Consider the following 16,986-nt stretch of genomic DNA (forward strand, 5'->3'; position numbering starts at 1 on the left):
TATCTTCCTGATTTGCTTTTGTACCATTCCTTGATCCATCATTAACAGGCTGGCTCTTGGCTTATTCATCTGCAGACCCAGGATCAGACTTCACATGTTCCACCACAGCCGTTATGCTTTTGGACTGTTTGCTTGACGCCCCATTTCATACAAATCACCATTTTTTATAACTAAGGATTGATAAATCCCTAAAGGCTTTTTATTTTTGGTCTCTCACAACTCTACAGCCTTGCCAGAGGGTTTCACCCTTTTCCCTGTGAACTAAATCGAGCTCAACCAGACTGATGGTAACCTAGACAGCCCCCTCACCTCCCAGCTGAGCACCTAATCCTACTTTCTCCCCATTTGCACAAGTTTCTCAGATTTACTTTTGGCATCATTATCTCTACCACTGCCTCATCTCATTCAGTGCTGAAATTCTTTGGTCAAACTTGTGCTTAAATATATCATTGCTCTCCTGTCAATCTTTCAACTTCTCTAAAATATTGCTGTTCCAAAACTCCAATATCCTTACCTGATCCCATACCAAGTCCCAAGGACTTGCCTGTACTTCCTGTTTGGTCCAGCATCGGAAATTTAAAATTCTCGTATTTTTTGTTCTAGTTTCATCTTGCGCCAGCTATCTCTCTAGCTTTCTCCAGCCATATTCACCACCACCACCCCCACGCTCCCAAACTTCCATTCCGCAAACCTCTGATGCCCGTGCACCATCTCTCCATTCACTACACAATTGGTGACTTTACCTTCAGCAACTTTATGCCCCACAGTCTGAAATTCCCGAATTAAACCTGACTGCTACACCATGTCTTTCTCCCATCCTTTTAATACTCTCCTTAAAAGCCATGAGATGTAGGAGCAGTAGTAGGCCCATGAAGTCTGCGCTGCATTCGGTGAGATCACGGCTGATATTATTATCCTCAACTCCACTTTTTTTTCTGGTTTTTAACCTGGCAATCCTTGATTGCCTTATTAGCCTTGAATATAGTTATGTGGCCCAGCTTCCCTCACTCTGTGATAAAGAATTCTACAGATTCACCGTCCTCTGGGAGGATAATTTTTCCTTCATCTCTACCATAAATGAGGCCCACTTTATTTTGTGGTTATGCCCTCTGTTCCAAGATTCTCTCACAAGAAGAAACAACCTTTCCATATCTATCCTGTCACGTCCTTCAATAATCTTGTGTTTCAATATGGCTGCCTCTCCTAAAGTCCAGTGAGTATGAGCCCAACTTACTCAGCCTCTCAGAATAAGAGCATCAACTAAGTGAGCCTTTTCTGGACTGCCTCTATTAATATTCAGCTTTTATGTATTCTCCTGCACCAAAACAAATTTGACATCAAGAATTCTCGACACAAAAGTTGGATTGGGAACCTGGTGACTTTAGTTATGAGGACCCTCCATGTTGCTCAGCTTGAAACAGCATCTAACATTTGCCAACCACTCAATCAGCATTGCTCCCCTTCAGCCCACTTGCAGGCTGCTCATGAAACACAGAGTTGCAATACAGCTTGTTCAAACAACTAACATTGAAAGGCTGCTGCCAGGGCAGTGATTTGAGCAGACAGGCACCTTGTCCAGTTGTGAACCAGTGCCTATCAGCAGCGCTTGCTTTACTGTCTCAGCGCCCTCTCACTTAGCACCTACCTGTTTTGCCTTGCCAAATAGTACAGCCACTCAACCAGGTAGCTTGCCTTGATGGTCTACATCTCTCACTCTGGGGGTATACATCATGCTGTAAAGCGCCATACTATGTCAGTCTCACCTCTACAACATGTGTGCTGCAGCAAACACATTGAGACATGGCTGCTTGCTACATACGCAAAGTTGTAGAGACAACCGTCAGTAAGTGGGTCACAATAAGTCAAGGGCAGCCTTGTCCAGTGCAGTTCAAAGCATTGGCTATGGTCAAGCATCTGTCTAGGATGGTCAAAGCCGGGCCTTCAATGTGTCCTCCTCAGCTTGAACTTCTAAAGATTGGGGGGGTTGCGGGAGAAGGTCTGGCCATCTCTGGAATGCCTTGAATGTGGAAGCAAGCCATTCAACCCATCGAGTCCACATCAACCCTCCGAAATGGACCCCACCCTTGACACTATAGGCAATTTAGAATGGCCAATCCATCTAACAACAACACCTTTGGACAGTGTGAGGAAACTGGAGCACCTGGAGGAAACCCACGCAGATGCTGAGAGAATGCCTGTGTGACGTGTGTACAGTCTCCCAAGGCTGGAATCAAGCCTGGGTCCCTGGCACCGTGAGGCAACAGTGCTAACCACTGAGCTGCCCCAAAGATAACAAGGACCCGTCCAGGAATTAAACCCAGGGACCTCTCGCAATCGTAAATCTACGCGAAGCAAGAATCACACCACTGTACCAATGAGCTAGTACAAAACTAGATCGTGGACATCCACTGGAACTTCAGACAAAGGAGAGAGAATCCTTCGCAGCCAGTGGTTAGACATACTCTCCGTGGGAGTTTTTTTTAAAATTTCTTCTCCCTTCCTTTGCCTATTAATTTTTATTATTTTTGGAATAGTGTTAGTATTTTCTCCCTTGATGACTGATGCAAACTATTTCATTAACTCCCTTTGTCATTTTCTGGTTCCTTGTTATTATTTACCCAACCTTTATCTCTGAGGAACAAAAACAAAGTTGCCGGAAAAGCTCAGCAGGTCTGGCAGCATCTGTGAAGGCAAAAAACAGAGTTAGCGTTTCGGGTCGGGTGACCCTTCCTCCGACCTATTCTGAGGAAGAAACATTAACTCTTTTTTATTCCCTTCACAGATGCTGCCAGACCTAAGCTTTTCCAGCAACTTTGTTTTTGTTCCTGATTTATAGAATCTGCAGTTCTTTTGGTCTTCATCTCCTGAGGGTTTTGTATTGACTTTGGCTTCATTCTTTTTTAAAGAAGCTCTTACTGTCCATTTTAATATTATTTGCTAAGTTACATTCAAAGTCTTTTTTTTCCTGCTAGTTTTTCTTGTTATTTTTTGGTTTTTACATCTTTCCCAATCATTGATTTACCACCATTTTTTGCCAGATTTTCCTTTCAATTTCATACCATCCTTAACTTGTCTAGGTAAACCATGGTTCATTTATCCTGTTCCTAGAATTCTTCTTCCTCACTGGAATATATCTTTGTTACGAGTCATGAACTGTTTCCTTAAATTTCTGCTATTATTCATCATGTGAATTCCAGCTTAAAATTGGCCTCTTTGACCAAAATCTTGGTCACTACTCCTAATTGTTCACTTATTGGTTTAGTGTTTATTTATTTTGAAGAACCTGTGTTAAATGGGCTGTACAAATTTTAGTTTTTGCGATGTTAATATTAGCTTGTGCTATACATATATCAAGTGATTAGCGATGTGAAAATGAGGCATTCTTCAGATAATATTTCAAGCTGGGGACTTTTCTGGCTCTTCTAGCAAATGATTTCAAATTAAAAATCCCATTGTATTATCTGAAGAAGCAAGAGAGACCTATGTTCTTCAAGCAAGAAAACAAAAAACAGATTTGTCAATCATTGATTTCATGCTAACTTTGGAATCCAACTGTTTGCGAAGCGGCTAGTGTGTTTGTGTACATGGAGCAACATTTTAAAGCTATTCACTGTAATCTGAAGTACTTTGAGATTTCACTGAGATGTGATAAGCTGTAAAATCAATACACCTCTTTCAGTGATATGTTAAGGCCACCGTTCCTGATTGGAAATGTTTATGAAAAGTTGAACAATACTCAAGATTGTCAGTATATTACAGAATTATTTGGCAGTAAAGCTGCATAACAGCACACCATGTGCTCTTTACAATTGATTATTTCATTTTGTTTATACATGTAAATCAGGAAATCTGTTGCCAGTACTGTTGGCCAAATTAAAGAGTAAATCAACAATTAAACTGATTTCTTTGTGAGTAAGATTAGAACTATGACTTTTTTTTAATGGAAAGTGTTGCACATAATCTTTTGACTCCCATGTTGTACGTTTAGGTTTTTTTTATTGTTCATCAGGAGAGAGGTTTCTATCCAAGATGATCTCTCTTGTTTTGAATATTTTCTGTGATGTCTTAGTTATCATTAGAAATTACCATCAAATTGAATTAGGGATGCAGATGATAAGTTATTGATTGCCACATAATTCTCAAACATTGCTCAAAATAAAGGTCATGGAAAATCTGTCTCAATATAAACACAATCTCTGAGATAATGGATCAATTTTCATGTCGGAGATTCTTTTATGAAGCAACTGTCAGCCTCTCTTAAGCTGAATTTTATTGTTTGGAGGTGATAAACTAATGGTTTGTGCCACTGATCTTGATGAAAGCTCTCTAGGTGATCTGGTCATCTCTGTGGCATGGACTTCACTTCACCTGATGTCACTTTGTTTCCATTGTCTGACTCAAGGAGACATGCAGGTACCCAGCAATATTGATTGACTGAAGCTGGATAAGCAGCAGGACAATGCGTTGCAGTATTCTTTAAAACACTGAATCAGGAAATAGAATCCATTCGATGCTTTCACTTTAATTTTTTAAAAAATGTTTTATGAATAGCGTAAATGGACAGAACTCACATCCATGTGGAATGTTTTACCATAATGAAAAATCTTGACATTCAGCAAACATAGAATTAGCCCACGCCCAATGAAACTGTTTAGCAATATTTGTGATTATTATGTTGCAAGAAACCCCCATTCAACAAGATGTAACTTATTCAAGCATTTTTATAACAAGACGAGCAGTATAATAGGGAAATTCTAGTCCGTTCATTTATTTCCAATCACTTGAAATCTGAAAAACCTCAACAGTACTTCCTTTGGAAAGACAAAAAAAATCCACTGAACGTCAATTCTGCAGTTCCCCATTTACCTGTGCAAATTCCAAAACTGCCATCAGTTCAGTGGAGCAATGCCACTGTGTGCTGATGGTATTGCAATCACAACTATCTCAAAATCCAGAACAATGCATTTAAATGATTACAATGGTCAATGTATTTGTTAACAGACTGGAGTAGAAATAGAAAAATGTTGAATCAGTTTAATGGTAGTGACTTTGTACACACCATTTTGAATATGTATTCCTCTTGCTGCTTTGTATTTAAACATGAAGCATTTACTGCTTTTTCGGTCTGGTGAATATTTACATGCTCAGGCACCTCACCCTCAACTATTTTTTAGAATTCTAAATCAAACAGTTAGTATGCATAATCTCCTCTGATATTAATATTCGGCTTGTTTTTTAGATTCCAGTGAGCAAGACGAACAAAACAGTCACGCCCCCAAAGAAGAGGCACCTCAGTCTCGCAACCTCAATAGCTCCAATATCCTGAGTGCAGAGCTGCCTCAACAACCAGTACAAAATTCTAATCTCCCAACAGACGACCTTGGCCCTTTGCCTGACAACTTGGAAATGGCATTTACTGAAAATGGGGAAGTCTACTTTATTGAGTGAGTTTAGTTATTATTGGAACTTCACTTTAGTATTTTACAAATTAGTGAGCCCTAAGTCTCTGAAGAATTATAAGTTTTTTTAAAATTCATTTGAAATTGGTGGTACTTTGGTGATTTGGGGAGAAATTAAGCACATTTGCATTGCCAAAAAACGATTTATTAATTGTAATTGTTTTAATATGTTGATTTAGAAAATTGTTGGCATAAGAATGTTCAAAGATTGCGGACAGCCTCAGTTTGGGAAAATTGAAAATGATGAAAGAAATTCATCTGTGTTCATCTTTATGCCACGATAGCAGTCTTGGTTTGGAATCCGTGGACTGTAGGTTCATTAAAATGATAAGACGAACAGGAGATAAATTCTATAACGTATAGTGCCTGCTTTACCATTCAGTATGATTCCCAACTAATCTTGAACTTCAAGTTCACCTTCTGGTCTGCTCTTCCAGTCATTTGATTCCCTGAGAGACCAATAATCTTCCGGTCTCAGCCTTGTATATATCAGACATCAGTAACCCTTTGGGCTAGAGAATTCCAAAGAATCTCAACTCTTTTGAGGGAAGAAATTTCTCATCTCACTCCTAACTGATCAATTCTTTATTCAAAAGCTGCATGTCTTGATTTAGATTCCCCTGTCAGGGAAACATAACCTCATTATCTATTCTGAACACAGCAGGCCAAGCAGCATCTCAGGAGCACAAAAGCTGACGTTTCGGGCCTAGACCCTTCATCAGAGAGGGGGATGGGGGGAGGGAACTGGAATAAATAGGGAGAGAGGGGGAGGCGGACCGAAGATGGAGAGCAAAGAAGATAGGTGGAGAGGGTGTAGGTGGGGAGGTAGGGAGGGGATAGGTCAGTCCAGGGAAGACGGACAGGTCAAGGAGGTGGGATGAGGTTAGTAGGTAGCTGGGGGTGCGGCTGGGGGTGGGAGGAAGGGATGGGTGAGAGGAAGAACCGGTTAGGGAGGCAGAGACAGGTTGGACTGGTTTTGGGATGCAGTGGGTGGGGGGGAAGAGCTGGGCTGGTTGTGTGGTGCAGTGGGGGGAGGGGATGAACTGGGCTGGTTTAGGGATGCAGTGGGGGAAGGGGAGATTTTGAAACTGGTGAAGTCCACATTGATACCATATGGCTGCAGGGTTCCCAGGCGGAATATGAGTTGCTGTTCCTGCAACCTTCGGGTGGCATCATTGTGGCAGTGCAGGAGGCCCATGATGGACATGTCATCAAGAGAATGGGAGGGGGAGTGGAAATGGTTTGCGACTGGGAGGTGCAGATGTTTGTTGCGAACTGAGCGGAGGTGTTCTGCAAAGCGGTCCCCAAGCCTCCGCTTGGTTTCCCCAATGTAGAGAAAGCCGCACCGGGTACAGTGGATGCAGTATACCACATTGGCAGATGTGCAGGTGAACCTCTGCTTAATGTGGAATGTCATCTTGGGGCCTGGGATGGGGGTGAGGGAGGAGGTGTGGGGACAAGTGTAGCATTTCCTGCGGTTGCAGGGGAAGGTGCCGGGTGTGGTGGGGTTGGAGGGCAGTGTGGAGCGAACAAGGGAGTCACGGAGAGAGTGGTCTCTCCGGAAAGCAGACAGGGGTGGGGATGGAAAAATGTCTTGGGTGGTGGGGTCGGATTGTAAATGGCGGAAGTGTCGGAGGATAATGCGTTGTATCCGGAGGTTGGTAGGGTGGTGTGTGAGAACGAGGGGGATCCTCTTGGGGCGGTTGTGGCGGGGGCGGGGTGTGAGGGATGTGTCGCGGGAAATGCGGGAGACGCGGTCAAGGGCGTTCTCAATCACCGTGGGGGGGAAGTTGCGGTCCTTAAAGAACTTGGACATCTGGGATGTGCGGGAGTGGAATGTGCTCCAGCACATCCCTCACCTTCCTGGACCTCTCAGTCTCCATCTCAGGCAACCAGCTTGTAACTGATGTCCATTTCAAGCCCACCGACTCCCACAGCTACCTAGAATACACCTCCTCCCACCCACCCTCCTGCAAAAACTCCATCCCCTATTCCCAATTCCTCCGCCTCCGCCGCATCTGCTCCCACGATAAGACATTCCACTCCCGCACATCCCAGATGTCCAAGTTCTTTAAGGACCGCAACTTCCCCCCCACGGTGATTGAGAACGCCCTTGACCGCGTCTCCCGCATTTCCCGCGACACATCCCTCACACCCCGCCCCCGCCACAACCGCCCCAAGAGGATCCCCCTCGTTCTCACACACCACCCTACCAACCTCCGGATACAACGCATTATCCTCCGACACTTCCGCCATTTACAATCCGACCCCACCACCCAAGACATTTTTCCATCCCCACCCCTGTCTGCTTTCCGGAGAGACCACTCTCTCCGTGACTCCCTTGTTCGCTCCACACTGCCCTCCAACCCCACCACACCCGGCACCTTCCCCTGCAACCGCAGGAAATGCTACACTTGTCCCCACACCTCCTCCCTCACCCCCATCCCAGGCCCCAAGATGACATTCCACATTAAGCAGAGGTTCACCTGCACATCTGCCAATGTGGTATACTGCATCCACTGTACCCGGTGCGGCTTTCTCTACATTGGGGAAACCAAGCGGAGGCTTGGGGACCGCTTTGCAGAACACCTCCGCTCAGTTCGCAACAAACATCTGCACCTCCCAGTCGCAAACCATTTCCACTCCCCCTCCCATTCTCTTGATGACATGTCCATCATGGGCCTCCTGCACAGCCACAATGATGCCACCCGAAGGTTGCAGGAACAGCAACTCATATTCCGCCTGGGAACCCTGCAGCCATATGGTATCAATGTGGACTTCACCAGTTTCAAAATCTCCCCTTCCCCCACTGCATCCCTAAACCAGCCCAGTTCATCCCCTCCCCCCACTGCACCACACAACCAGCCCAGCTCTTCCCCCCCACCCACTGCATCCCAAAACCAGTCCAACCTGTCTCTGCCTCCCTAACCGGTTCTTCCTCTCACCCATCCCTTCCTCCCACCCCCAGCCGCACCCCCAGCTACCTACTAACCTCATCCCACCTCCTTGACCTGTCCGTCTTCCCTGGACTGACCTATCCCCTCCCTACCTCCCCACCTACACCCTCTCCACCTATCTTCTTTGCTCTCCATCTTCGGTCCGCCTCCCCCTCTCTCCCTATTTATTCCAGTTCCCTCCCCCCATCCCCCTCTCTGATGAAGGGTCTAGGCCCGAAACGTCAGCTTTTGTGCTCCTGAGATGCTGCTTGGCCTGCTGTGTTCATCCAGCCTCACATTTTATTATCTTGGAATCTCCAGCATCTGCAGTTCCCATTATCTCTCATTATCTATTCTGTCCAGCTTTTGCATAATCTTAAATGATCAATTAGATCAACTGTCATCCTTCAAAACTGCAAAGAATCTAGGCACAATTTACTCAGCTTCACGTCATCAAACAGTACTCTTACGAGAGGGCCAATCTGGTGAATCTTGATACTATTGACTCCAGTGTAAGGATGTAGTACACCTGCATTCCAGGTGTAGTTTGATCAAAATCCTGAACAATCGTAACAACACGTATTTATTCCTGTACATCAGTCCCCTTGTAATAAATGCCAAGATGCCAGTTTCTTTTCTATTCACTTCTCATACGTGCTTGTTAACTTCAGTTCCTTTTTATAAGTATATCCAAATTTCTGTGACTATCGCCCTTTTAAATGTTTCATGCCATTCCACATAGAGCTTGGTGTCATCAGGACCTAAATCGACACGACCGTCTCTTCGTTACCTCAGCCTCCAAATGATCAGACTATTCATCAAAAATCCAACATTTAATGAGAGAAATTCTCTCCCAGAGTAAAACAATTGTCTTCAATCCTGGCAGCAACTACCTTCCTCTACTTGGCATCTTCCTGAAATTGAACCAGACAATTTGCACCTTTGTCCCAGCAGTTGTTCCTGAGCTAAGCTTCTGACAACACGTGCACATCGTTTTGTCTCTTCAGGCTACTGTTAGCATTGGTTAGATTCTTGTCACCGTGAACTCATTTTGTTTTTTTGCTGTAAACAGGTAGTAACAACCGTCTGTCTTGTTTCTCCTGGTCTGTTTGGCTTCTTTCAAAATCTGCTGTAATCCATTTCAAGGTATTCCTTATTTCCTCTGCAGCAGTAATTCAAAACAAACCCCCTGCTTTCTTTATCCTTAAAGAACAACGTTACTAATGTAGTGAGGCAGACAAACCAAATGACCCTCAATTCAAGAAATTACCAATAAATGCCCTTTTTTTTTGCAGCTCATACATTAATTTGCAGTAGTTCTTCGTGTTAATCAAGAGTTCTTCAAACAAAACGGGTGAATTTCATTTTAAATCATTGATACAACAAAGAAATGTCTTAGAGCAACTACCAAATCTTTTCCTACAGCATGTATGGCATTGTACGGTCACAAAACTCCACAGTGTATTGCTTTGTGAAACAGTTCCTTCAGCCCACCATCTCTTTGCTGACCGTGATATTATTCTAAGTTAAACTCAGCTGCCTCACATGCTCCATACCCTCTATTCCCTGCCTGTTCATGTGCCTATCTAAACGCCACTTAAACTTGACTATATGTTGTGCTACTGCAACCTTCCTACTACTGTGTGTGTGTGTGTGTGTGTGTGTGTGTGTGTGTGTGTGTGTGTGTGTGTGTGTGTGTGTCTAAAAATAAAATTTCTTGCACATGTCCTTTTAAACCTGCCACTTCTGTTTTAAACTTATGCCACTTGTTATTTGACATTGCCGCCTTGGAAAGAGACAGCAACTTTCCACCTTTATCTGTACCCCTCATAATTTTATATATTTCTATCAGGGTCCCACCCTGCAACCTCTGATGCTCTCCTGAAAACAACCCAAGTTTGTCCAACCTTCCGTTATTGCTAATTCACCCAACCCATGCAACGTCCTGGTGAACTTCATCTGCATCCTCTCTCAAGCCTCCATTATCTTTCATGTAGTGTGGCAACCGGAACTGCATGTGGTTCTCCAAATGTGGTCCAAGCAATGTCTTACACAGTTGCAACATGTGATGCCAATTTTTGTACTCAATGCACTGACTGATTAAAGCCAAGCATACCTTATCTACTTCATGCAGGGTAGTTCAGGAGCTCCACACACCTACAGCTTTCACCTCTGAATTTCACAGGCACAGTTATCATCAGCACATCACCCTTTTGGAACCCTGTCTCCCTCAGTTCATGTCTGTCCTAACAGTGTGTCTTGTTGGAGTTCTTTTTCAACCAACCAGTAAACAATGCACTGGCTTCAAGGAAAAAAGCTGGCTATTTAAAGCCTCTGAGCTATTTAAACAGCTCTAAGTGTTTTAAACCCTTTTTAGCCAGCTCCGCAGAGCTTCTTCCTCCATTTCAGTCAAGCAAAATAAACCGAACTTCCTGAGAATGATTTGATTTTTGTCATGATATATCTGTGATCCTCCTTTTCCATCTCTGTCTCCATTCTAGCTGTGCATGGATCAAGCCCTACGTGCTCCAGCTCTGCTCTGTGCCCCCCTCCTTTGTGTCTGCACTTCTTAATTATGTCTGTGCCACGTGGCTTATTTCTAAACTTCCATTCTTGGTGCTTCTCCTAGGTCAAGGGTTTGTATTGTTTTTAGGTCGAGGATTGCCAGCTCCTACAGACCAGTATTTTCTATTACCAAGCAAAGCACAAGTGATCTCCTTACAATTAATGCAAACTCCTAATTGATTTTCAAACATTCGTAAAAACAGAATTTTTAAAAATGTCTTTTTTTTCCTTTCCGTATTGTTTCCACGTTAAAGTTCACTACACACATGTCAGTGCTTTGAAAAAACTGTATTAGAAGTTTCCAATATTTATATGCTTCTGTAGGCCTGATATAATTGTGCAATCCTGACAATTTTAGTTAATTGAGCTGATTAAACATGCCCTTTTAATAGAGCTTGACTGAAAACAACTTAAATTATTTAGCCTGTTTGTGTTATGGTGTAAAACCTTACCACTGTCTTCTGCATTATTTGAATTCGCTCAGTTTAAAAGGATGCATGAATTGAATTGGAGTTGTTGTTTTGAAAAATATTATCCAGCAGGCTTTGTTGACACAGGTCTTGATATTATAGCTAAAGCTCTTGAGAGATTTTGGAGTATGCATGTACATACTTAAATATATTTTATTGTTTTGTAGCCACAATACTAAGACTACATCATGGCTTGACCCAAGGTGCCTGAGCAAGCAGCCGAAACCACTCGAAGAATGTGAAGATGATGGTAAGTGGAATGTAATCATTCCAAACTTATTGGTCAGAAAAGTTTACACATTGCAATAAAGCACAGTTGATTTCTGATAGAAAGCATATTTCAAATATCCTTTTTTCACTCCAGCAATGGACTCAATTAGCTGCTCTAAATAACCAGTTACTTTAATTATAAATGGAATGTCAGTTCAAATAAAATATTTCGTGATGAAGTGGATTGTGTACCCTTTTTTGGTTTAAAATTTTTTTTTAGTCTAATTGTTTCATTGCAATGTTTATCTGTGCTGCTATTCATTAAAGATATTTTGGCACTATCAACCCACTCATCACTTCCAAAACCTGTCAGCATTCTCAGAAAATAGATGTGAATGTTCTGGAAGCTTACATAATTACTTTAACGCACACAGTTTGAACTTTATTGCTCTGCAATCATTACTGACCCAATCAAAGTGACTTTAAAATGTGGAAGAACAGAAGTTGCTGGAGAAGCTCAGCAGGCCTGACAGCACCTGTGAAGAAAACAATCAGCGTTAATGTTCTGAGGAAGGGTCACCAGACCCGAAACATTAACTCTTGCTTTTCTTCGTCACAGATGCTGACAGACTTGCTGAGCTTTTCTGGCAACTTCTGTTTTTAATTCCTAATTTACACATCCACAGTTCTGTCGGTTTTGACTTTAACATATCTCTATTTCTATCGAAACCATTGATTGTAGTTGCATGTAAGCCTTGGATCAGATGGTAGAAGTTTTGTCTGAGTCAGAAGATTGGTTCGTGTCCTGCTTCCAAAACTCTAGGCTGGCATCCAAACTGAGGGATTACTGCGCTCCAGGGATGTACTCCTTTAGGTTGTGAGATTAAATGGAGAAGTGACCACCTTGCCACATCTGTGTAAATACCCCATGGCATTATTCTGAAGAAAACATGTGCCTGCAATTTTCTGGCTGATATTTAACCCTCAATCAATATCACAACCACACATTATCTGGCTATTATCACTGGCTGGGGAAGTTGATTCGTTCACTGACCTACCAGTCTGGTAAGCAAACTAACAGCACCAGCCACAGTCCGAGCTAAAGTTTTCTCAAAAACATTATCACTGGTTGCCATGTTTCCTACGCTTCAACAACGACTACAGTTCAAAAATACTTTGTTGCCTTTAAAGCTGTTTGTGATGTCCTGAGGTCATGCCGTATGCTATGTAAATGTAAGTATATGAATTCCTGACCTTTGAGTGACTTAATGACTTTGAAAATAAAACAGCATGAAATGAGATCTGTCTATCATGTGGTCATGTTCTTAGGCATTTGCTCTTGGAATTCATTTCTAGGATTATGTCTGTACTTTGCAGTCATTTTAAAGCTGCAATATTTTATTGCTCTTTCCATTTGGTAACTTGCCCTCATTTGCACGGTTCACCTTGGTTCTGCAAGTTTTTTTTTTGTATTTGCTTACATTAGTTAAAAACAAAGAAAATTGTGGCATAACCTTTTTTCAAACCAGTGCCAGCTATATATCATTGAAAGAATAGTAAAATTAAAAAATGTTTTTGTAATGTTATGGCTCTTCCTTAAATCCCTCACAGGCAATCAGAAATGGACACAGCAATTTAATGGTGTGTTGTGCTAGACGTATCTTCAGAAAATCTGGGATTTATGGATTGCTTTTGTGTTTCCTGATTATTTTCTTAATTGCTTGGGTGGAGTTACTGCTGTTGGGAATCTTTGGGGTCTTTGCTTGTTGGTATCACTTTGATTTTTAGCTAAATTCTCTTCTGTTACTTTCTTCTGTCCTTGCTGGGTGCATTTGCCTTGGAGAAGAAGGGGTACACACAGAGGAACTGGACAGTGAAATAGGTAACTTACCATGCAACGTGATGTGCAGTAATTCAAACTTCAACAAATATTCACGCGCTCTTAAGCTTTCTCTGTTTTAAGTACTGTTGTGATGAGAGCCATTCAGTGCCACTATTAGTTGACTTATTGTTTGAATGTAATTGGCGCTCCGTGCTTTAATGCAAAGCAGCCACAGAATGTAATTTTAGACCTTTCTGTAATCAATGGACATTGATCCAACACAATACAACTTGCAATATGTGGTTACTGTTGCTGATGAGATCAGTCTAAGGGTATGACATAAAAATACCTCAAAGTAAAAGGCCAACATCAACAGTGAATGATCGTGCAGTTTGAATAATATATGTATGTATCTACATATGTCTGAAAATATGTTCAGTATCAAATGTTCTTAGCTGGATTGTTTGACATTAGGCCAAAAAGAAGCACTCCAGAATTAAAATACTGTATCTTGGAACTTGTCAATAGGTCAAGCAGCACATGTGAAGAGAGAAACAGGGTTAGCGTTTCAGCTTCATGACAGTTCATCAGAACTGGAAGATGTTAGAAACTGATCAGGCTTAAGCACAATAGAGGCAGGGAAGTGGAGAAGGGAATGAAAGAGCAAAAGGGAATGTCAGTGATACGTCAGGTAAGAGAGGCTGGTGGATGTTGGAAGGCAAAAGGCAATGATAATAGATGAGCCAGAAGATGAATGTAGATTTGCACATGGCAAGAACAGAATAATTACAGACTCTAGACTTCTTTGTTAGGCAGTTGTATAGAAGAACTGTGTATGTAAAACAACGCAATTGCTTTAATGAATTCTTAATCTGCAAATGTGACTTTCACAAATAAATGATAGAATATTTTCAAGCACACTTGAAGTGCCACCTTCCTTCAACCAGTGACAATTTCTTAGCATCTCAAGTTGTTGCAGATTGCTGGTGCTGACTTCATGGGCGCTACAGTGTTGCTGCATTCAGCAAAGAGTGTACCAAGCTGAGTTGAGAAGATCATTACCATCTAAGTGATAAAAACCTTCATCAAGCTGCTGTTCAGACAAATGCTTCACTCCAGGCAATGTAGTACAGTAATTAATGAGATGAAAAACATAGAGTGCTGCAGCTTAATAGCAAATTCTTATGAATATTTATAGCAAAAGATTCTTTTTAGTTTCTGCAATAATGTGTTGAAATGGACACACAAAATATTCTTTCTATTTCTGTTTTATTTAATGCTTTCGGGTGAAGCACATTTATGTCCTTTTTGTCTCAAGTATGTACGTAAATGGCAAGGCGTCAAGAGTAAGTCTCTAAACCTCCTGTCTTTCTAAAATATTTTGATGAAGTCCACACATGATTAAAATCTTTTACCCGTGCTTCGTATAAAGGACAGAATTTGACAATTGCCGACTGTCACCTTTGCCGGCGAAGGGTCGATACAATTCCACAAGTGACCTTCGCACAGCCCTCTCACCTGTCCTCAAATTTGTCCACGGTTTTGCTGACTCACCCCTCCCATCAAAACTGAGAGCCTCTTCTGTGGCTTTCTGTATGGCCACAAATTTTCAGCCATTGACAGGAGTCCAGGGACAGGATGGCAGTGGGCGCAAGACAGTGGGAGGAAGGCTGGCAGACAATGCTGCTCGAGCCTCGGGCAGGAAATGCAGGGACAGGCAGTATCCATCTCTTCCACATTGGGCACACTTCCTGTCATGGCCCATTGTGCCTCAACCACGTCCTGTCTTCACATGTGGCCTTGCCATTGTGACCTCTACCTCCCTCCCTCCCTCCCTTCCCTTACTCTGGGCTTCCACTTAATTCCCACAACACCTACCCTGATCGCAGTGGCACTGCCAACCCCAGCAGTCTGCCCTGATCTTGATAGGCTTGCTAGCTCTGTCATCCCACCTACATTCTCAGATGGCCAGGTAGTCTCTGAAGATGGAGGCAGAGGTTTTTCCTCCATCCAACTCACGGTCCTCAGAATGTTAAATGGCTGCAGGGGGCGACATTGGTGGGAATGCATTCCCTGCTGACTGTCCAGCAGGAAGTGCCACCATCTTGGCCGAAACAGATTCGAATTTGAATCTCTTGTTCCATACAAGGGCCAAGAGAGAAAGTGATTCACACTTGAAAAGAAAATCAGCTTTCTTTCAAAACTAAAATAACCTCTAAACAGTGAATACAATAAATTGCTGACTTTATTCTTGTATTATAGCGCAATTCCAAGTTTAATATACACGCCATAAAGCCACAAATAATTTTGGGAGTTTGGAAATATTTCAACTTTGTGACAAAGCCATACTTTTAAAAATCGATTAACCAGACTAATTCCTTTTAAAACTGATAATTATAAGAAGGATTTAGTGACAATTTTAAAATGGCAATTTAAATAGTTTAATGCATTTTAACCAGTAAGGTATCCAGAGATTTTCGCACCATCTGTTTAGTGCTATTTCAGTGTTAACTGAGACATGTAAGAACATTTATATGAAGCGCTGTGTTGGTACAAAAAATTATGGAGTTCTAATGATAATCATTTTGCTTTTTTTTTTAAAATGATCTTACATTTCGAGCACAGCTTCCCGTGGAAAGTAAGCTAAATAAGCAGATCTTTTGGCACTTCAGTTTAATGCACATATTAAAGTGTTAAGGTAATTGGCATAGTCCACGAGGGACCTCAGAAAACTCTTCACGTTAAGCATGGACTAAGAAAAGACAGCCCTTCATGAGCCACCTCAGCTAAAACTGTGTTGGTACTGTTCTACCTTTTCTGTCCAACCACTTAACCAACTGAGCTAGCGGACACCCACACTTTATGGTTATTGTCAGACCACAATTCCACTGCTTTCACTTGTATTAAAGAGGAACTGAAGCAATAGGTACGTATGAATATCAAGAGTAAAAAGTTGTATTCGTGTATTAAAACTAATCATTTTAATTACTAGAAAGTATTAGCAAATGTCGTTCTTGAGTTCATAAACAATAACAGTGCTGCCAGATCTATAGTAGAGATATTTGATTTTTAAAAAAGAAAGGCTGTCATATTACTGCAAAAATGAAAGTGTAGAAAGTACACTGGGAAGTGTGGTCCTGAAATGCACTGTATCACAGTCGGAGTGTTGAAAAGATTTGAATATACCATATTTGGATAGGTATAAAAAGGTGATGTATGTTGGTTCTGAAATGTTTTAGATAGCAGTGTAAAAGTATGTTTGTACATATTGGTATTTTGAAATAATTATATTTTAATATACATAAAATATATTGGTTCCATTCCTTTGTACTTACTGTAGCCCAGGTTAACTGATGATAGATAAATGGGTAAAATAAATTTGAGAACTTTACAGATATCCATCCAGGGGTTGGATATCTACCTAAGTTAGAAAAGGAACATATTCCTTTTCTTAGATAATAAAGTGTGAAGCTGGATGAACACAGCAGGCCCCCCTGGACTGACCTATCCCCTCCCCACCTATA

At 41.9% G+C, this 16,986-nt stretch overlaps 1 protein-coding gene across 8 annotated transcripts in view; it reads left to right on the forward strand.

Annotated features, from left to right (window-relative positions):
• The window catches only part of magi1b (membrane associated guanylate kinase, WW and PDZ domain containing 1b), a 402,251-nt gene that overhangs the window by 314,151 nt on the left and 71,114 nt on the right, over window positions 1–16,986 (forward strand). For 6 of the 8 annotated variants that reach the window (XM_048547401.2, XM_048547402.2, XM_048547406.2 and 3 more), the window contains 3 exons: window positions 5,240–5,444; window positions 11,598–11,680; window positions 13,487–13,522. In XM_048547401.2, coding sequence (XP_048403358.1) covers window positions 5,240–5,444; window positions 11,598–11,680; window positions 13,487–13,522 — 324 coding nt within the window. The remainder of the gene's footprint in view (window positions 1–5,239; window positions 5,445–11,597; window positions 11,681–13,486; window positions 13,523–16,986) is intronic. The other 2 variants (XM_048547403.2, XM_048547407.2) reach the window with 1 other exon arrangement.

Source organism: Stegostoma tigrinum, chromosome 11, assembly GCF_030684315.1.
Source record: "Stegostoma tigrinum isolate sSteTig4 chromosome 11, sSteTig4.hap1, whole genome shotgun sequence".
Lineage (NCBI taxonomy): Eukaryota > Metazoa > Chordata > Chondrichthyes > Orectolobiformes > Stegostomatidae > Stegostoma > Stegostoma tigrinum.